This window comes from Macrotis lagotis, chromosome 1 (assembly GCF_037893015.1).
Source record: "Macrotis lagotis isolate mMagLag1 chromosome 1, bilby.v1.9.chrom.fasta, whole genome shotgun sequence".
Lineage (NCBI taxonomy): Eukaryota > Metazoa > Chordata > Mammalia > Peramelemorphia > Peramelidae > Macrotis > Macrotis lagotis.
The window spans coordinates 35,364,578-35,386,953 of NC_133658.1; the positions used below are offsets into that span (position 1 = coordinate 35,364,578).

General features: G+C 41.5%; 1 protein-coding gene across 1 annotated transcript; it reads right to left on the reverse strand.

Moving 5' to 3' along the window:
* Positions 1–295: 295 nt before the first annotated feature.
* On the reverse strand, positions 296–21,081 carry LOC141513057 (T-cell surface glycoprotein CD8 beta chain-like). The gene is made up of 6 exons (XM_074222540.1): positions 21,001–21,081; positions 12,510–12,866; positions 10,189–10,284; positions 5,847–5,936; positions 3,182–3,218; positions 296–1,133 (listed from the first exon to the last, which is right to left on the reverse strand). Exons 1-6 carry the CDS (start codon positions 21,044–21,046, stop codon positions 1,121–1,123), a joined length of 639 nt encoding a protein of 212 aa, XP_074078641.1. The 5' UTR covers positions 21,047–21,081; the 3' UTR covers positions 296–1,120.
* Between the last annotated feature and the right edge of the window lie 1,295 nt (positions 21,082–22,376).

Consider the following 22,376-nt stretch of genomic DNA (forward strand, 5'->3'; position numbering starts at 1 on the left):
CAACAGTTGAGCTGGGGGCCAGACTTCATGTATGCTCACAGGCTTCCATCACTAGTAGTTGCCATTTACCCAAAACATACCACCAAGCCACCTGAGTCCTCCCAGAAAAGAAGACCCTGGGTATGTGAGTATCATCCTTATTAGGAACTCTTTAAGATATTAAAAACCATGTTGCATTTGGGGCATTTTTGGTTTTAAATCACATTAGGTTGTTCTTTGTGAACACAGGATCCCAGAAATATCAAGACTGGTTTCTATAAGCAATTTTATTTTAAAACAAACAAAAGACCAAGGACATTTTCATTCAGAGATGAGAAAAGGAAGAAAACTAAGACAAGACTTAGAACAACTCTAGACCGGAAAAGTTGCACTGCTTTCCATCATGCAAAGTAACCCTCGCTGACATCAGAGACCAAAGTCAATTGTATCATGCATCTACCGGCACTTAGAAGCCAGTGCTGGGAGTCACGGTCACCTTTGTTTCTGAACAAATTTGACATCTGCAGTCTTTGATCTTGCTAAGACCAAAGTCAATTGTATCATGCAGATACTGGCACTTTAGAAGCCCATGCTGGGAGTCATGATCACCTTTGTTTCTGCACAAACTTGACAATCTGCAGTCTTTGCTCTTGCTGAAGTTTCTCTGTTTTATTTTCCATTTATTTTTATTGGATAGTCATTGGAGAGACCCTTCAGAATCCTGATACCAGACCTATTGCTGGGAAACTACAAACATGGCGATGACCCAGTGATTTTCAAAGGCTCTGGGCCACAATATGTCTGAATCTTTCCACCAGTAACAGGAAATGATATTTATGTCGTATGTTATCCTTTTTTAATTTTTTACATAATCTACCAACACTCAGTAAATTACAGAAAGTGCTTGAGGTTTTAGAGAATGCTATGCTACTGATGATCGCCAAATCTATTTAGTCTATAAACTCAGCTCACAAGAGGGGCAGACAATGATACAGAGTGGACAGCTCCAATGGCTTAGGAAAATTTCAAGGTTCATTACTATTCTGATGCCTTCATTTCTTCAATTCTGCTTATATAAAATCCAGGGCATTTCTTCAGCAGGCTATTTGAGGAACTTTTTTGGTGGAATGGGAACAGGTACTCATCTTTGAAGCCTGAAAAGAAGTCAGAAAATTATTCATGTTTTGTAAGTCACAGGCTGAATTTTTGCCATTGTGAGTTAATGTATAAGGGGCAATTTTGTAGAAAGGTTACAGCTCTGGATGTGGAATCAGGAAGACTGGAGTTCAAATCCCACCTCAGCTATTTATTAACTGGATGACTGAACTGACTTTGTTTATATTTTGAATTTACGTAATTATCCACATTTTGTTACCCATAGTAGAAAAGAAGCATCTTGAGGCCAGGAACCACTTTTGTCTTTTTTTGTCACAATGTTTGAAAACACATGTTTAATGGAATTGAATTAAATCAACCAATGGCAAGCATTTTACTTATGGGATCAAAGATCTAGAGATAAGGGCCTTCAGAGATCATTCAGAGACCATTTTACAGTTGAGGAAACTAAGGTTAGAAATGGTCAGGTGACTTGTCAGGGTCAATAGGAGCAGGTTAAAGAAATTCCGAGTTTCCTTATCTGTAAAATAGAGTTAATAACACCTGTTGAAGTATCTTATAAGATTATTATGCAAACTTTATAATGCCATTCAAATTAGTTGGTTATTATTAATTAGCTCTTTCCATGCACTGAGAATACTTAGTTTTCTAGGATCATCATAGGGAAGATGGTGGCCAGCTCTCTACTGAGACTGGGTCAAATATGAACATGCAAAAGAGTCAAAAAGTAGGCGAGAGAAGGTCAAGGAAGCAGAGGGCCTTGGAAGACACTCACTAGTTGAGAAACAGGAAAATCAGCAGACAAAGGAGGATGCAGCAGAGAGGTGGGTAATTAGAGGCAGATAATCCCATGAAAGGCAAAGAAGCAGGTCATCACAGGATCATAGTTTTGTAGCCAGAACCAACCTTCAAGGTCAGTTGGTCCATCTTGTATGTACTGATCTGTTTGTGTGCTGTTTCCTTGATTAGATGATTAGCTCCTTGAGGACAGTGACTACTACCCACATGGGGATATTTTTATGCTTTAAACAGGAACTTAAACATTATATTTCAAGAATTAACAAGTCTTTGGCACGTATCCTAGATGATGTTGCTTTGAAGGTATTAGAAACTCCCTCTCCTATTTTGAATCTGACCTTGGTATTCTCTGGTTTAGGAGTGATGGAAAATCAAAGCTCTAAAACCTGAAAGAATTTCCAGTGGCTCCTTGTTGTAACCTATGACTCAGATTCAAGCTGGGACCACTAATCCATAAAATAAGCCAGAAGGTATTCTGGGTAGAAATGGCTACCACAAAACTGTGTATGACATACTTGGGAAATCAGAACGGACACACATTTGTTGCATACTTTACAAAAACATGGTGACACACTAACTGAGACCATAGTTCTTCAATCTCTGTTTTTGGTGTAAATCATTCCTTATATGTTAGTCTAGTCCTTGGTGCACTTCAGGGGCATAGAGGTAGGGAGACAATTTGCATCCAAAAAATCCAATAAATACCCAATATCCTCCTTGGGAAAATAAAAGCTACCATCACACTTAAATTCATTAGCATTATTTTTTGTTTGTCTGTTGCCCTAAAGGCTAATTGTTTAGTTGTTGATGACATTGAGAAGGAAAAGGACTTGTCCTGAATCACACATTTTAGACAATGTGTGAAGGAGGCAGATTTGAACCCAGGTCTTAACTCCAAGTCTGGCACATATAGAAGCAGGAGCTAGATTTGTGATTTCATTGGCATAAAAACCTTCCAGATAAGGGAACTCCCTACAGCAATATAGGTCATGACCTTCTCTACAATTCTGAGAGAGGAGCTGAGGCACTAAGAGATCAGCTGATCGGCTGATCAGCTCCTACTGGCTTCAACATTGGTTCTCTGAGATTTACTTTTGATCTTTTAATCCAGAACTTTTAGGCTTTAGCCTTGGGTTAGATGTAGTGATTACTAGAAGCTAGCAATTGCCCAAGGAGGGGACAGTTGTGAGGGGCATTGGAAACCCAGAATGTCACAAGCCATGAAGGGTATTGTCACCAGACATTAAGGATCAACTCAATCACCTTTTGGAGATTAAGTATTACTTACTGTTTAACAAAGTGACGACGAGCTACATTCCATAAATCTGTGGAGAGAGAGAGAGAGAAATGTGAATGTTAACTTCATCATAATCAGTCCATAAGACTTTAGAGAGAACCTCCTTATATTCTCTTCTCTATTTTTATTGGTTATTGGGATTCTCATGTATGTCCTCACCATCTCTGACCCCAGGCAAGGATGAGCTCACTGGGGAGAGACTAACCCAAGAAAAAACACAATATTTCTCCCTAGAGAAAAATGCACAAAAACTCTACACCCAGAACACAATATTGAATTCTGGGCATCATGTTTTAAGATGGACACTGATATGAAAAGTATGCAGAGGAGGTCAATCGAGATGGTGAAGATGACTTGAAGAAGTTGGGGATATCTCGTCTGGAGAAGAAGAGACTCAGGGGAGTAAAAGTAACTATCTTGGCATATTTGAAGGATCATCATATGCAAGGGGCAATCAATAAGCCAAGAAATGAGTAAATGTTAAATACTGACTATATGATAGGCACCATGCTAAGTGGTCAGTTAGGAAGCTACTGCCATCATCCAGGTGATGATGATGATGATGATGATGATGAAGAGAGCTTGAAAGAGGAGGCAGTAAGTGTAGAGGAAAAATGTTTGGAAGGTAGAAACTGCAAGTCTTGGTAACAGACTGGACATATGGATTATAGATGAGGAGCTGAAGATCCTACCTAGGTTGTGAACCTGTGTGGCTAGGAGATGGTGGTTCCATCAATAGGAAGAGGGAAATTCATAAAAGGGGAGAGTTTGGGGGAACAGAAATGAAGAGTTCTATTTTGATACATATTGAGCTTGAGAGGATTACTTAGTCTCTAGTTTGTGATTTCTAAAGGCAGTTGATGATGCAGAATGACACCTTTCAAGAGACACAGGATGAATATATAGATCTGGAAATCATCTGCTCAAAGATGATGTTTAAGGCTATGGGAGCTTAGAAGATCAAAAGAGAGAGAATAGAAAGAGAAGGGGGCCAGGACTTCTGAGACTTAAGTTGTGGTTTCAGACATGTTTGACTCTTTGTGATCCCATTTGGGATTTTCTTGGAAAAGATACTGGAGTGGTTTGCCAGTTTCCTTATCTAGTTCATTTTACAGATGAGAAAACTGAAGCAAATAGGGTGAAGTGACTTGGCCAGGGTCGCACAGCTCATACATGTCTGAGGCTGAAATTGAACTTAGGAAAATGAATCTTTCTTAGCCCGGCCTGGTGCTCCTTTCACTGTACTCTCAAGAGACTTGAGAGACCCCTGCAATTATTTGATATGACAAGAATGAAGAACCATCAAATAAGATGAGAAGGAGTGATAACTTTGGAGAGAGCAAGTAATTCTATCTGAAAGATGGAGCCAGATTGTGTAGGGTTGGGAAAAATGTAGAGAGGGTGAGAGAAATGGAGGCAGATGTGTAGCTAGTCTTCTCAAGGAACAGATATGAGACCAAGAGGTGGGATGGAAAGAAAGACATTGAATTCACTGAGAAAATGAGTATGTCCAGAGGGGTTCATCGATAATCGTCACTAAGACCTGAATTAGGTGAATGTAGTACCGGATGACAATGAAAGCGAGATGATGGGGACCAATGAGCATTTATCCTTCCTCACTGTGGCTAGCTGAGACTGGTAGTCTGTGAGAGGGTGTTGGTATTGTCCTTCTGAGAAGGTAGAGTAAGAAAGGAAGAGATTTAAGAAGTTTCAAGGGGTTAAATTTATTCTGTTTGGACCCAGAGAATAGAGTCAGGATCAATAATGAAAATTACAAAGTAGTAAAATGAGGCTTGATTAGATAAGGAAAAAAACCAACTTCCTTACAATTGGAACTGTTAGGTTGTCTTTAGAGAAAGAAATAGACTGCCTTGGGAGACAGGGAGCTCCCCTCAATGAAGGACTTAAAGTGGAGGCTAAATGGCCACTTTACAGGTAGGTCATAGAGGGAATTCTTATTTAGGGGTGTGTGTGTGTGTGTGTGTGTGTGTGTGTGTGTGTGTGTGTGTGTGTGTGTGAGAGAGAGAGAGAGAGAGAGAGAGAGAGAGAGAGAGAGAGAGAGAGACTGGATAATCTAAAGCCCCTTCTAACTCGGCAATTCTATGAAGATACACTTCTCATGTGAGAAAAGTAAAATAATATTCTGTTACTGGATCAAAAGTTTAGGTCTCAAAGAGGCCATATTTGATAGCTGAGGAAACTGAGGTTTAATTAAATTAAGTGATTAGGTGAAATCTGCCACAGGTAGTGGCAGAAGCAGGGTTTGGATCTCTGACTATAACCCAAGAACCTTCCATGGTACCATGATGTCTCTCGTTTTCATTTGTCCTGAACGTGATCCTAATATCATCACCTTATCTTTTAGCCTAATTACGATTGCTCCCATTTTCCTGAGCAGTAACATGGACCACATTGGGTTCTAGATCTCAATTGGGTTAGGTCTCTCATTGGTCATTCTTGATTCCAATCAGGTCCAGTTCATTTGATCTCATAAGCATGTGCCTGTTGTCTGCAAGGTTTGGACTTCCCTTCAAACAAGGTAGCTCCAGGATGCAATCCAACATTTCCTTTCCACCTTGTCCTCAGCTCTACAATAAGTTGGAAAAAATGGTGATCTCTTGATCTCTTACTCTGTTTGTGATGATGTACAACTTACAGTTCTGTCGGATTATCACAATAAGCGGAATCAGCAAAGTCATGATACATCCCATCAGAAGGCTTAGGGGGAGGGCACTGCAGAAGGGACCTAAGGCACACACAAAGGGTTTGAACTTTTGAAATGGTTGAACTCAACATCATAAAGAAGTTTACAAGGAAATCAATTATGTTGAAATACAGTTTTCGAAAGATTGTTTAAAAAGTTCATGCATGCTGAATTATGAACTCCTGCTTTAATAGATGATCATTACGATCAAAAAATCATTTTCTAGAGATCAGTCTTTTGGTGATGAACTCTTCCATTTTACAGATGAGAAAACTGAAGATTGGAAACATTAAAAGGTTTCCCAAACACCACTGAGTCTAATGTTCACCAGTATACCCTCTTTTTTAGTGGTTTTTTTTTTTGCAATGGGGTTATGTGACTTACCCAAGGTAATACTGCTAGGTAATTATTAAGTGTCTGAGTTCAGATTTGAACTCAGGTCCTCCTGACTCCAGGGCCAGTGCTCTATCCCCTGCACCACCTAGCTGCCCCCATACCTTCTTAATCTATAGAATGTTCAACCACCTTTCCTATTTATACAATGTCCCAGACTACTTCTCTTAACTGGTTGAACATAAACCTGTATCAAAAGAGCCCAAGAATGTTATTAAATTTATAATCTCATCAAAGGCAAGATAATTGAAGATGAAACAGCAAGAAAAGCAGATTGAGGGGTGTCTAGGTAGTGCAGGGGATAGAGCACCGGCCCTGGAGTCAGGAGGACCTGAGTTCAAATCTGGTCTCAGACACTTAATAACTACCTAGCTGTGTGGCCTTGGGCAAGTCACTTAACCCCATTGCCTTGAAAAAACTAAAAAAAAAAGCAGAATGAGCAGAGAACTCCTTATACTAGGATGGTCTCATGGATGGAAAATCCAAGAGAATTCAGTCAAGCATTATTAAACACCTGTTCTATGTAGAACATGTTCAAGGTGCTGAGGGAGATGTGCTTTAGATAAGAACTGGTGTCTGCCTGAAAGCTCTCAGACTAAAGCTCCATGTTGGCAGGTGCTTCTGCATGGATGTGACAGCAGTGAGTGCATTCTGGTCTTTTCAGCACCCCCAACCACAAAGAGAAGACGGTTAGTAGGAGCATTGCCTCTACAGTTATCTTCCTTAAGATCATTCCTGGAAGGGACTGTAAAAAAGAGTATACTCCAGTTCTCTTATGTTACAGGTGGGGAAACTGAGACCAGGGAAGTTTCATGACTTGTTCAAGGTTACAAGGCAATAAATGACAGGGCTGGGATTGGAACCCAGGCCTTCTGACTCCAGTTGTCATACTTTCCCCTTTTTTATACTCTTTTCCTTGATAGGGGACACGGTTATGTGTGCAGATGAGAAAGGAAAAAAAATTCTAACAATCCCTTTCATTCTTCAAACACTTGAGGACCACACAGCTAAAGCCAGTATCTTTCTCCTCCATGGATATCCCAAAACATTAGCCCAATGACTTGATGTGGGCTGATGGAATCACCAAGATGAAAGAAAAGACAGATACAGGACACTAATGTGTCCTCATTGGGACACATTGCCTTCCTCTTGTCTGAAATCATGTGGCCACCACATTTGGTGGCATCTCTCCATGGATGTCAAGAGGCGGGAGAAACTCTGGGAAAGAGTAGTTAGTACAAGGGGGTCTTTTTTTTTTTTGGTAAGGCAATGGGGTTAAGTTACTTGTCCAAGGTCACACAGCTCAGTAATTATTAAGTGTTGGAGGCAGTCCAAGGGGTCTTAATATTTTTTTGTGTTTTAGACCTCTTTGGAGGTCCAGTAAAGCTATGGAAAATCTCCCAGGAAAAATGCTTGGTTGCCTACATTAATAATTGAAGCAGATGCTAAATGAGAGTGAGATATTAGTGAAAAATAAAGAAGCAATTCCCCCCTTCCCATTCCCCAAAGACATTCACAGACCCCTTGAAACCTATTCATGGATACCAGGTTAAGACACTCTAAGGTAGAGTGACCAAGGAGGCTGTGAAATTGGAAAAGGAGGTTTACCTGATAAAGACAGATTAAAGAAAAACAAAAACTAAGGGGCAGTAAGTGATACAACGATTAGAGCCCCAGCTCTGGAGTTAGGAGGACCTGAGTTCAAATCCATCCTCAGATACCTGTTACTGTTTTGGTCTTCTTTGATAATGAAGGACCCAATGAAAAAGAAAGAAAGAAAGTATTAAGACTTTTAAAGCTAGAAAGACAAAGGAATTAAAATGAGGAAGAGATTATTAGAGTCTGGGTCATTGTATAGATTAGGAGAGATAACATTAGGAGGGTTTAGTGGAATAAATACTAGGTTTTTGGGAAATCTCTAAATTCCTCCAATTCTCAGTTATCTCATCTGTGAAATGGAGTTCATCACCAGAAGGTTGATCACTAGATGATGAAAAGAAATTATAATCAAAGTCTATAAATTTTTTTTGGAGGGAGGGTAGGACCTATGATTTCATGGGCATCAGGAATTCCCTCCACTAATATTCATTGATAGCCCATCTCTACCTTAACTTTTCACAAAGTCATCAAGAGTGGCAAATGGCAGATCAAGTGACTTGCTTATGGTCACAGAGCCAACAAGTGTCAGATGCAAAGCCTGAAGCCAAGTCTCTTTGATTTCAAGGTTGGTGCCGTAACCATTGCATCACACTCCTCTTCTCTGGCTCTACTGTGGGACAGAACTAGTCCCAGTTTCACTAGAAGGTATTCTCTCAAGTCTAAGAGAAAAATGGAGGAAAATGAGAGGATACACTAGTTACTTAGTCTTCCTGTACCTTGGGGCAGCTAGGTGGTGCAGTGGATAGAGCACTGGCCCTAAAATCAGGAGTACCTGAGTGCAAATCCATCCTCAGACACTTAATAATGACCTAGCTGTGTGGCCTTGGGCAAGCCATTTAACCCCATTGCCTTGCAAAAAACAAAAAAAAAATAATGTCCAGAGTCTTCCTGTACCTCAATTTCCTCATCTTTAAATTGTAGATTTATGAACTCTGAGGTCCCTCCCTGGTCAAGATCCATTATCCTACAAGCTATCTCTCACTGATATGCACAGCAGATGACCAAGTCATAAAAGATTTGGAGTCATATCTATTAATTAAAATTTATGCTTCATTTTATAAAGTAGTTGAAGTTTATTTTTTAAAAAAATTATATTTAATATTTAAAAATATTATAAATTTAAATTTATTTAAAAATTATGTTAAAACTTTTATCCCCTCTGAGATAGTAAGAGGGTACCTCTCAAACTAAAAGGTTTGAACACAAATAGCTTTTCTGGAGAAGCTACACAGACCAGTGAGTGACACTGATTGATGCCTCCTTTTTTCTGCATAGATAAGAATGATTTTAGGTCCATCATTCACTAAGGGCTTACTCTATGCGCAGCCTTGTGATAGACACTGAGAGTAAGATAATGTTAAAACATGCTTCTTGTCTTCTTAGGGATCTCATTCTAATTGGGGGGGGGTATGGTATATACAGATATTTGTGTGCCTCTAGCTTTAATAAATGCTGATATCTGTCTTTAATTTTTTAAGAAGAAAATTTAAGATGGAGGTTATATATTCTCATATCAAATATCTGGTTTTTATTTTTTTATAATAAGGGTTTTACTCTTTTTATTTTTTTTTTTATTTTTGCAAGGCAAATGAGGTTAAGTGGCTTGCCCATGGCCACACAGCTAGGTCATCATTAAGTGTCTGAGGATGGATTTGAACTCAGGTACTCCTGACTCCAGGGCCGGTGCTCTATCCACTGTGCCACCTAGCCACCCCTGATTTTTTTTTAGGTTTTTTGGCAAGGCAAATGGGGTTAAGTGGCTTGTCCAAGGCCACACGACTAGGTAATTATTAAGTGTCTAAGACCAGATTTGAACCCAGGTACTCCTGACTCCAGTGCCAGTGCTTTATCCACTGCGCCACCTAGCTGCCTGCTTTTTTTTAAAGAAGGAAACGTGAGATGGAGGTAAAAGTGGAATCAGTAATTGGGAAGAATCCTATTAAGCAAAAAAAAAAAAATAAGTAGATGACCTAAGGACATGTGCATGTAATTTAGAGACTTATATCTTAGCTTGCTATTTAGAAAATTCCCCTGGTTAAAAAATCATTTAAATGAAATTAATTTGAGATGTGGGCTACTAGAGGATGGTGATCTAGGGAATCCAAAATAGTCAGATAGTAAAAAATAAAATATATATATATGTACTTATGATACATTATATAATTTATGTTCCCTTTATGAACTTATTAAAATTACATTGGTTTATTGCCGAGAGTGCAGGGAAATGGGAAGGAAGCCTCACCATTCTTTTGAACGCTGTTTGAAGGTTTTGTGTTGCACACTTTCCTCTTGGGGGTGGTCTTTTTGGTGGGTGCAGGGGTTGTAGGCAAGATGTCAACTGCAACAAGGAGAGAGACAACATTTTATTACAAGAGAATTGGGGCTTCCAAGCATTCTAGATTCCACCTGACCTGACTCTTCATACTGGAATGCCTCTCCTTATCGCCACTTCTTAACATCCCTAGCTCCCTTCAAGACTGAGATCAAATGCAACCTTTCTCAGAAGCCTGCCTTGATTCATTCAGTTGTTAGAATGCCGCCACACTGCTCAAATGAATTTTAATTTACTTTGTATGTATTTTGTATTTACTTATATGAATTTATGTTTCATCTCAGGGGCCATTTCAATTTTTTTTACTTTTATTTTTTTTATTTTAAAAATCTTTTTATATCTAAAACATTGCACAGTGTCTGGTATTTAGTAAGTATTAAATAAATGCTTGTTGAAGGGAATTAAATTGAGCTGGAGCACATGTAAGTACCAGGGATGCCATCTGTGACCTCTTTTTTAACTCTTCCTATACTATAATGATGATGATGATGATGATGATGATGATGATGATGCCTAGTATTTATATAGCTACTTAAGGTTTGCAAAGAGCTTTACAGAGATGTAAGAAAGAGAGTTTTTGTTCAGAGGTATAAATACATTCTGAGGGAGAAACATTCTGAGTGTGAGTGTCTCTGCCCTACTTTGTGTAGAGAAACAATGAGGGAAATTGTGGAGATGAGACCTCTGCTGCCACCAGATACCACCAGAAATCAAAGTCTCTAAACCTACATAAAACCTGCTCCTAAACTTCCTCCTAACCCCAAACATCACCAGAGCAGGAGATTGACCCATGTCTCTTCTCCTCATAACCCTTGGGTTCTACACATTGTATCTCCCTACCAATCCTTTCAAGATTGCCCTTAGAATTAAGGAATCATTAGGACTTGCCACTAGATCACACTACCACTTATTAATTAACTCAATACCTTTGGAGGTGTCCAAGGCTTTATTTCCAGTACCCTGTTCCCCATAAATCCCGCCAACTCTAAGACACATAAATCTCAGTATAAAACTGGCAAAAATTGATCAGTCACAACCGAACACATCATACTCTGACTCCAACATTGGAATGTCATAGATATTCATTGAAAATGAAAGATGAACAGCAATAAAAATGGGCTAATGTCTTCATAGCATATCTAGCTGATTCAGTTTATTTTCTTCTGAATTGCTGGTTTCTTTAGGAAAATTCAGAATTCATTGACTTTATTCCCTAGCTCTCGATTGGTCGCTTACCTGCTGTGGCATTTCTATGCAGCATTTTAAGCAAGCTAAAGATGTGGGGAATAAGAGGAGGAGAAAGGGGAGATAGAGAGAGTGACAGAAAGAAGGAGGGAGGGAGGAAGAGAGGAGAAGAAGAGAGAGAGAAACCGAAAGAGTGAGAGAGTGTGGCAGTGAAAAACAGAGATGGAAGGAGAGGGAGAAAAAGAGAAAGAGGAATGTAGAGAGAGGAAGGGAGAGGGTGAGAAGAATGGGAGGGGGAGAGAAAGATAGAGAGAGGTACACACAGAAAGACAGACAGACAGACAGAGAGAAAGTCAGAGAGAAACAGAGATAGAGGCAGAGATACATAAAGAGAAAGAGAGAGAAAGAGAGGGAAGAAGGGAGAGGGAGAGAGAGAGAGAGAGAGAGAGAGAGAGAGAGAGAGAGAGAGAGAGAGAGAGGTACTTAGGGTATGACCTACAAATAGTCACTTAATAAATGTTTGTTACGTTGATTTGAATCAAATTCTAGGAGCCTGGACCTACCTAGGCTGGAGTTTTTTTAGAATGGTTGTAGAGATCTTTTTTATAACCTCTATTACTCAATTCAATCCCTTCATTTTACAGATGAGGAAAAAGACCTAGAGGAATTAAGTGTTTGTCCAAGGTCACATAAATAGTTATTATCAAAGATATTGAACTGAGGTTCTCTGACAAACCAAAAAACAACTTCCTCCCAAAGCCCCCAAATTAACACTCTGGATTCTGAAAACTCTTTATCAGAACCTCTGACTTCTTGTAACTGGACCACAGGAAACAACTAGAAGGAATGGGAAGGAACTGGAGATCCCTTTGGGTGCCCATTGCTTAATGGAAAGTTTTCCTGCCTGCAGCCCCATGGTTGAGAGATGATGTTGAGGAGAAATGAAAACTCTGTTCTGAGGGCCATGGCAGGGTATATCTCCTTTATCTTTCCATCAGGGCCAGGGATGCCCACCAGTGCTTCCATGACATCAGTAGAGTCCTTACCCACGTTCACCTGGGTTCCTCTTCCAAAGACCAGTTTAGGGCTATCAATAATGGTGCAGATGTAGATACCACTGTCGGAAGGCTTCAAATTCAGAAGCCGGAGGGTGGACCTGTATGGGTCAGAGGACACAATGAAATGTTCTGAAATGATGCCTTCCCCATGAGAGACAGACTTGGAGTCTGAATGAACCAGAAATTGATAATGATTGTCAGGGTTAGGAGGCGTGATCAGACGAAACCAGAAGATTCCATAATTGCTTTTGGATGATCTGATCTCACAGAAGAGCTTTGCCTCCTTGTCAGTCTGCACTAGGAGGGTTTCTGGGCTCTGGATAATAACTGGGCCTCTGGAGATTCCTAAAGAGAACAAGAAAGGAAACAACACATCAGCCCATCGGGCACTTGCTCTCAATGTGTGAATGGAATTTGAACTTTTTGAGATCACTACTTCTTTCAAAAGTTCACCTTAAATCCCACCACTTGCTGTAGGTCTTTCTCAGTCCCCACCATTATTGATGACATCCCTCTGCTAGTCCCTCCAAGTAAACTGTAAATTTCTTCTATGTACCTAGTTATGTCTAAGATGTCATTGCCATTAGAACGGAAGCTCCTTCAGGGTTGGGATTGTAATTTGGCCTTTCTTTCCATCCCTAGTGATTAATGTACTTAACTAGAAAGTTTTTCTTTTTTGACTAGTAAATTCTTAAAAAAAAAAAGTTCATTGCCTAGTTGAATGAGCTCACTATCTTTGTGCCCGTTAGTTAAAATATTTCACTTCTCTGGCCTTACTTCCCTCATCCAGAACAGGACAAGATGAGAGTATATGTACTTTGGGGGTCCCTTCCAACTTCAAATCCATAGAACAAGAAAACGTTTATGAGCAGCAGGAGCAGGTAGGAAATTTTTGCAATGCTTTGTTGTTGTTGAGCCATTTGTTTTCAACTCTTTATGACTCCATTTTGGACAGTTTCCCTGGCAAAGATACTGGAGTGGTTGGCATGGGTCCAAGACCATATTTACGGGTCTAAAACCGGAATGAACCTCAGAGGCCATTAAGCCCAGTCACCTCTTTTTACAGATGAAAAATCTGAGGTGGAGCCAAGGTCACACAGATGGTTAAGTGGCCAAGTCATGATCAAATTCATAACCTTTGACTTCAGATTTGGCCTCAGTTTTCTTTTCTGTAAAACCAAAAACACCTGCCCAGTCAACCTCACTAAGTTGTCATAAAAAATAAATTAAGTCACATTATTAATAAAAACAACTCTATACAAACCTCACCATAACCCTTAGGGGTTGCCACCAACTACTCCCCACAGAGTTATCTTGACTTTCAGGATGATAAGACCCTCATCCAATCTACCATTCATCTGTGGACCTCACAAAGGACGTGGCATAAGACTTTATACAAAGTAAACACTTAAAGACTTGGTTTTGAGATGCAGCTCAGTTCCACAGACATTCATCACTTAGAAGGTGGAAGCTTTGGTCTTCTAGGACTGGATGCATTCTGTTGCCAAATCACACACAAAAGGAGACTTTCAAGCAGCACCTTAGTCTTACGAACAGAGTCCTGGCTTTGGAGGGAGCACGCCTAGATCTCTTCTCTCTTCCATCATTAAATATTAAATAAAGTGGCCTCTAACACACATATCTCTAAGCCTCAAGACACACAAAATGGGTCTGCTTTGTCCCTCTGATTCAAAATATTGCTGGGAGGACAACTCTTTAGGCAATCAGGAGATTGGGGCATCTAGACCCAGCTCTGCCCCTAACTAGCATGCAGTGTGAGTTGTCAGCCATGTTCTCTGAGCCTCAGTTTTCTCATCTTTATAATGTGGATAATCATACCTACCTTGCTCATAGGGTTAGTGTGAGAATCAAATGAGACAACAGATAGAGAGGGCTTTGAAAATTAATAAGCCAGAAGCCATGTGTAAGATACCTGTATTAAACAGCAATAATGAAAACCCAGAAACCAAGAAAAAATATTTGAATTAATATTGGGAGGCACAGAGTAGGTGAGAAAAAAAGAATATATGTGTGTGCCTGTGTGTGTATGTCTGTGTGTATAGCAGAGAGAGGAAAGATATTTAATTGCAATTATTAGTAATTATGGAAATAATATGAGTTGCACAATTACTGATTTTGGAAGTCAGAATAGGTAGATTTGTTGAGTTCTATAATCATATGCAATTTTTCCTTTTGCTTCTTAGTTTTCAATGACTCCCTTATGATCCTGACGGAAAAAAAGAGAAGCTTCTCGGCTTGCACTTGTCAGCCTGCCATTTAAAAGCCTTTTACAATTTGACTCCAACCTCTATTTCTAAACTGTACAAGAAGTCCCTACCAAATGCTCTTTGTGACTGGTACTATTTCCCTGTAGCCACTCTTCAGCTGGGTCCCACTGCATCCAGGACCATCTCTAATTCTCCTGATCTATATCTGCCCACTAGACCCAGATGGCTCCAGAGGAGAAGTGAGGCTCTCGACTTTGCCTAGGCCTCCCTCATTTCAATCCAATTCACTTGCAAGTCATGGCGTCCTAGTCTTTTTGTGAGAACAGAGGACAAACAACAGATCCAATAATGGAATCCTTTGGAATTGGTTGCTTATTTGACTTCACACAGCTTATTTCTACCAGGCTGGAGCCCTCCAATAGGGTAAATTGAGATTCACATGACCACTTCCCGGAATTCATTATTTGCACTCATCGGGATCAAACTGTGGCCAATCGATTCCATTTTCTGTTCCTTAGTCTTGGTGTTTCATTTGCTGCCTCTGTGTTCTTGCCTAGGGTGTAACTGGACTTCTCACCCCATCCCCCACCCCCCCGCCCCAGCTGCCCTCTGTTGGAATCCCTAACTCCCTTCCAGACTCAGTTCATGTGCCGATCTTCCTGCTTATTTTTTCTCTTGAGAATCTCAAATGACTTCGTGTTTACTTTTCAGTGCATATGTTGTATTTTCCCCTCCTATCTGAAAATAATCTTTGTCATTTTTGTTTGCATATTTTCCCTGCCTAGAACAGTATCTCCCACATAGTGGGTGCTTGAGAAAAAGATCTCTGGTCCCTCTTGTCTTGCTGTTTGCACTTCATTTTCTAGCTCTTTCTCAGAAACTTAGTAAAGAGGACTGAATCCTAACCTCAATGCTATATTACTTTACTAGGGATCCAGGAGAGTCTTCTGTTTTGATATGATAATGCATGTGCTCATTAGACCTTCTATTTCTCTGACATTCCCATTTTATAGATGGGCAAAATAAGGATTTAGTAGGGAGAGTGTTTGTCCATCCCCATCAAGTCAGAGAGTAATTCTGCTCTTTTTAGCCAAGGTTCGAAAGTCCATAGAGTGATTTCCAGGGGAGTCACAGCTGCATCAGAAATCTAAGGCAGTTTACTGCTTCTGCTAGGAAAGGTTAGAGACTTCAGGGATCTCTCAGCAAAAAAATAAAAGAAAACAAATTTAAATGTAGCAGCAAGCCTAGTCGGCTTGGCTTGGGGTTTTCTTTCCTACTTCCACTATTAGCAAAAGGGTGGACCATTCACAATTCCAGCTATGGGTTTTCTAGTAGGAAAAGGAGATGCTTTCTTTCATCAATAACATCCATACACTAGTAGGTTGAAATAAAATTCCAATGGAACTGACAAAGCTGGAATTTGAACCCCTGTCTCCTCATTCTAAATTTGATGCTCCGCTGTGAGCTACTTGGTTAGTTTATTCCTAAGGATAACATGTCTGGAAACTTGCCATTAGGCTAATTACATTTCTCTTTCTCCTCTCTTCCTCCCTTTCTTTCTTTTGTTTTGCTTGGCCTTTCTTTTTTTCTCTTGCCTTTTTCTCTCCCTTCCTTTTTCCTTTTCTTTCTCTCTTCCTCCTTTTTTTCCTTCCTCTCTCTCTCTCTTTCTTTCTTTCTTTCTTTCTTTCTTTCTTTCTTTCTTTCTTTCTTTCTGTCTTCCTTTCTTTCTCCCTCTCTTCTCTCTCTTTTGCTTTCTCTTTCTCCTTTTCCTTTCTCTCTCCTACTCCTTGTTCTCTCTTTCTTTTCTCCTATTCCTTCTCTCTGTTTTCTCCTTTTTTCTTTCTTTCTTTCTTTCTTTTTTCTTTCATCTTTCTCTTTTCTCCCTCTCTCCTCTCTTTCTCTTTCTTTCTTCTCTTTCTTTTTCTTTCTCTCTCCTCTCTTTTTTGCTTTCTTTTTTTTGTTCCTCCCTTCCTTTATTTTCTCTCTTCCTCATAAATTTTTGTTGATTTTGGTGACAAGGGGAACAGAATTGAAAGGATAAAGAATTGACCTTGGAGTCAGGAAGATCTGGGTTCAAGTCCCATCTTTGGTACATACTGTAATTATGACTCTGGTGGACACCCAAACTCTCTCAGCTTTAGTTTCTTCATCTGTAAAATGATTCATTTGAACTCAATGGCCTGCAAAATCTTTTCCCATTCTAATCTATGGTCCCATGATGTCAGAAGATGGCTTCTTCTAAGAGGTATGCTCTGTGTTCTTCCACAGTAGCCATCTAGGCTAGAACCCCAAAGGGAACATCTATCACGAAATCTCCACCATGCGGTCTTACTGCCTCATCTTGAAGACTTCCACTCTCTTTAGAGGTAGAGGCTTACCCTAAATGCGTGCTCTAGCTGAGGCAATGGAGAAGGAGCTGGGTTCAAGGCTCACATCTGAGGAAGATCTGTGTGATCTTGGGCAAGTTACTTAGCTGCTAGTGCTAGGGAAGGTGTAGACCTACAATAGTGGAGGGATTTTCCTCATCTGGGAGTCCCCTGTACCACAGAAGTCACAGATCTGACTCCTAACCTTTTCTTTCTATATTTCTTTTCCTTCCCCTCCCAGACAACCATGCCTAATAAAAACGTTCAACAAAACTAATCAAGACACCGGAGTCTGTCATTATATATAATGACATCCCTCCCATAGGCCTCCCTCCACCTTTGCTAAGACCAAACCCTGGCCACCAAGACTGGAGGACCTAGAGGGACTTTGAGGGGAATTGCTAGTGTAGCAATAGAACCCAGTCACTTCAGTCTGGCATTCAAGGTCCTCTATAGAATGGTGCCATTTTACCTTCCTACCATTCCTAACCTCTGTTTCCTAAAACACTCCAGCTTCTGCTCTCTGTCTAAGCAAACTGGACTCTCCCAATCCTCAGGCTAGGTTGCCCCTCTGCAAGACTTCACCAAACCTTACTTGTCCTCTCCATCCATTCTACCTGTTCAAAATCCATTCAGTTTAAACAGTCATTCAATAGCTGCTCTTTCTGTAAAGCCCTCTTTTATTCACTGTTTCCCCTTTCTCAACTATAAATAGCAGCTCTAATGTCTGTAGTGGCTTTAGGTTTGTTTTGTTCAAGCCTTTTAACGTCCCTGGGAGAGTGGGGAGATGCTACGATCATCCAAATCTAACAGATGGGAAAATGCAGCCTCAGGGAGAAATGACATGCTCAGGATGACACGACTCCTTAGAATCTGCAGAGAAGAATCTTTTCTCTCTCTGACTTTGCCTAGTTCCTTGTTAGTCATTCCCTTAAAATAATAATAGTAATAATAAATAATAGTTGGTATTTTTGTAAGGTTGCCTCATTTATAAACCATGAGGCCAGATGCATGTAGAACTATTATTTCTTCCTATCACTCACTCCAAGAATACAGGGGTAGGGAAATCAGAAAAACCCAAGTTCTAAGTTTGAATCTTCACTAAGAAGTGGTAAAGTCATTAAATCTCTGAAGCCTCAGCTCTCCTCATCTGTAAAATGGAGTTAATACCTGTCTGAACTTCCTTTGCTTCAAACATGAAGTGAAAGCTTCCATAAGGGCACCGTAGCCTCTATTCAGAGCGTGTGTTAGTATTGCCCATAATTACTCTCAAGGCTGATATTATTGCTATTAATATCATTCATAAGCACAACTTGTGATCGTGCAAGGCCTAGACAACCCTATGAATGCTACGCATCAAGTAGGAGTTTTATAAAGGCTTACTAACAGACTGATCCTATATATAATCTATATAACAACTCACTCTTGAACGTGACAGAGCCGAGAGGGGAAGTGCTCTCAATAGGGGCTCTATACCAGCTCAATTATAGAGCTCAAATCTTATTCACCCCATTTTACAGATTGGGAAACTATGGTTCAGAGCAAAGTACAAAAGAAAAAGAACTGAATTTGGATTCAGAAGACCTGGATTTAAAGCTAAACTTGGACCATTCCTGATTCCTTTTGATTCTGTGAAAATGCTATCACTGCTCTAGGCCTCAGTTTCCCCATCTGCACAATAAGGGATTTGTTTTTACTTATCTTTGAAATCATTTCCTCCCAGATTTCTAGTCTCAGAGGGGGCAATTATTTGTTCAAAGTAGCACCATCAGAGCTTGAACCCAGATCTGTCTCTATTAGGCCACAAGCATTTATTAAGATCCAACTAAGCCAGGTGCTAGGTATTGGCGATACCAAAAAAAGACAAAAGATAGACCCTGACCTCAAGAAGCTAACAGTCCAGTCACTCCAAGACTCTGGCCTGATCATTGCCCAAGATTTTTTATTGTGGTGCCAAAGGCAATGAAGATGACCAGTGGAAAGGAGTGGAAAATTAGACCTTAGCCCTTGACCCCTGAAGATTCCAGGGCCCCAGATGCAGTCACATAGTAGGCTCTTAATAGTCAATCTTCAGTCATTTATTACCTGCCAGCCATTGGGGATACAAGTGAAATTAATTTCTGTTTCAATAAACGCTTTTTCGAATGAATGCAGGGTCGTCCAGCATGAAACGTGAACGCCATGAGCTTGTCTGTATGTCTCCGATCACAGAACAGCAGAGCCAAACCCAGGGAGCAGAACCAGTACAAATACCCTAGTCCTGGCTCCCTCCTGCGCTGATAAATCTAGGGCTCACTAGCTCCAGTCAAGCATCACCCCCACATCTTTGCTCTTTCCGTAGATCTGTGGCCAGTGGAATGGAAGCCTTGTGAAGGCAGGGCCTTTCATTCTGACCCTGCTTCCCCAGCATCCCCCTAGCAAGACTGGCTGGCAAGCTCCTGCAGTAGAACGGGCTTGACCTCACAACTGAGAGACGCCTGGCCAGGAAGGAGGTGACCAGGAATAAGGGCCAGTCTGAATGGTTCTACTCTAGCTCAGAGAACTCTAGAAGAGTCTCGATTTTAAATCCAGACTGCGTCACAGATCGCTTCTGTCCTCTCTAGGCCAGCCCGGAGGATGGATGGAGGCCACTCGAGTTGCCTTTGTCTTCTGGAAGGACCAGTAGATCTGGCAAGTTAACTTTCTCCTCTGTGGGTCCAAGGGGGCCTCTGGCTTGGCCTGAGTTTTTATTCTTCCTCCCTCCTTGCACCCCCCCCCACCCTGTATCTTCTGTCCCCAAAGCATGGTAAAGACCAGAATAGAGTCTTCGAAGCAATAAACTATTTCTGGAAGGCTCAATGTTTAAGAAGCTTCTGGGCAGCTTCAACTAATTTCTATTTGTGATTTTATCTTAGCAAGTGAGTGTATGTGTGTGTGTGTGTGTGTGTGTGTGTGTGTGTGTATTTCCTGGCAGTCCCTGACAAGTCACAGACAGGATGACCGCTACTCTGGTATTTTCCGCCCATGAGATAGTCAAGGCAGATTTCAACCCATCTTTTCTCTAGCTGTGCGCCTGCTAATGAATGTGCCAAAAGTTCAGTGTCCATCCTCAAGGATACCTGACTGTTAAAATACAGCTGATTGCTGAAATGGTTCAAATCTGGCTGTGAAATGTCCATGCGCCAGCTCTGTGCTCTGCTGAAGATGAGGACATTTGTGCTAGGAAGTGAACCCCATTCATGCACACCACACAACAAGTAAAGTGTGGAAGAAGCCTGTTTGTATGCCCACCCTACCTCCATGGGCCAAGAAGTCTGAGTTGAAGGAAGAAGAGATGCCTAAGGGGTCCAGTCACGACCCTGAGGAGATTCTAGGCCATTGAGGCTGGCATGTTTTCAGCTGCTCGGCTTCAGGGGAATGCCCACTGAAGCCAAGTTAGAGGCCCTGAGTTCAAAGATGGACTCTGCCATCTGGTCTCCCTGGCATCATTTCTCTGAACCACTCTCAAGTCTCCCGATCGGTAAGAAGAGTGGGGTCAGACTAGGGGGATCTCCAATCTCTCGGCTTTAAAACCCTTTGGTTTTCCCTCTATTTCGTCCTCTTTTTCCCTCTTCTCTCTCCATTCTCCCTGTCCATGTAGGATTTGCTGTCTAGCCACGAGCTAGGGATGGGGGTGAGGGGAAGAGGCAGTCGAGCCTGCCCCCACTAGAGAAGAGGTTTTCTCTCAGGTCCCTGGGCTGGGCCAGCTCCCCAAACCCACCACCCCAGTGGCCTCTGATAGTCCTAATATATGTCTGCCACCTAGGAGGGGGTGAGGGTCCCTCCAGAGTCCCCAGAAGAGGACTGGGAGACCCTCACCTAGCCCCTGCTGACTCTTGCCCCATCTCCCGCATCCCCACGTCTCACCTGCGATCTGAACAGAAAAGAGGAGACTGAGCCACGGTAGCTGCATCGTGATGAACTCCTGGGGTGAAGGACACTCGGGGGGGCCCTAGGCCCGCGGGTTCCACTGCAGCTGGCTGGAGGGGGCGGGACCTTGAGGAGGCGGGGCCAGAGGGAGGCCAGCACCCCTTCCCCCTTCCTCCCACCCACTGCCCTCACTACTTAGGAAGCCTGGGGTGGGGGGCGTGAGATGGGGGGAGGGAGGAAGGCTGCAAGGAGGATGACTTTGGACCTGGAAAGGACTTCCCTGACCCACCGTGTCTGCAAATGCGCCCATGGGGGATCCCCGAGAGGAGCTTCACCTTCTTACCCAGGGGTTCTCTCATCTTCCTGGCATTTCCGACAGCTGCCCCATCCCTTGGTGGCGGGACCCCTGCGTGGGGTGGAGATGGAACAGTAGCCCAAGACTTGGCCCGTGACCCCCATTCCTCCCCTAGCCTCCCTTCCAACGGGAGGGGAAGAGTCCGAGTTTGGAATTCCCCCAAAATTTTTGGGGGGGACCATTTTTTCACTTTCAAATGGGGAGCAGAGAGGACCGGGATGCGTCTAGAGATTATGAAGAAAAGCATCTCCAAGAGTGGAGCAATGAACTCTTTTCAAGGTACATCGGAGAGGCCCCTCCCATTCAGGTATAGGTTCCACTGGGACCATCGAGACCTCTCCCAACTCCCATTACATATAATGCCCACCCCCAAAGTCCGCAGAATGGGAGATTTAGACTTGGAAGGAACTATTGGGTCCATGGGGGCCAACCCTCCCTCCCATTTTATGATGAGGAAGCTGGTCTCCCAGATCACAATTAGAACTCGGGCTCTGAATAAAACATCTATTGGGAAAGAAAAAAAAACTCAGGCTCTGACTCTGCATGTGGAGCTCTAGAAACTTCTAATGCCCTGTTCTGTCTCTACAATCTTACACACTTAATCAAGAATATCAGATTTAGAATATAATTTAATAATTAATTATAAATGCTATATAATCATATCATTGAATGAATTCATGATAATTAACAAATAATATGACTTATAAATATGATTTAGGCATTTGTGATAAACCTATTTGCCATTTCTGAGCAGTTTTCCTCTTTTTACTTTGTTTTCCAACCTCTATTCAGCAGAAATGTTGTAGGCTCCGGTTCACATCTGGTTCATGTTCAACGTGTAGATTCTAGTCAAGGTCTCCACACAGAAATCATTAGGCTATAAATTAATGGCCCATTCGGAGATTTTCCAGTGTAATTTTATATGTAAGTGCTAAAACCTCAGAGCAATCTAAATGTTCAGCTGTAGGGGAGATGGTTAAATAATGATCACGATCAGCTAACTGACAAATGGCAATAT

Bases quoted from the DNA above. Each gene is read 5' to 3' on its own strand.
- LOC141513057 (XM_074222540.1), bottom strand. From the start codon at position 21,046: ATGCAGCTACCGTGGCTCAGTCTCCTCTTTTCTGTTCAGATCGCAG. The intron at 12,867-21,000 runs GTGAGACGTGGG...TGTTCTCTTTAG, and splicing joins CTTTTCTGTTCAGATCGCAG to GAATCTCCAGAGGCCCAGTT. The intron at 10,285-12,509 runs GTAAGGACTCTA...TCCTTGTTGCAG, and splicing joins AGGAACCCAGGTGAACGTGG to TTGACATCTTGCCTACAACC.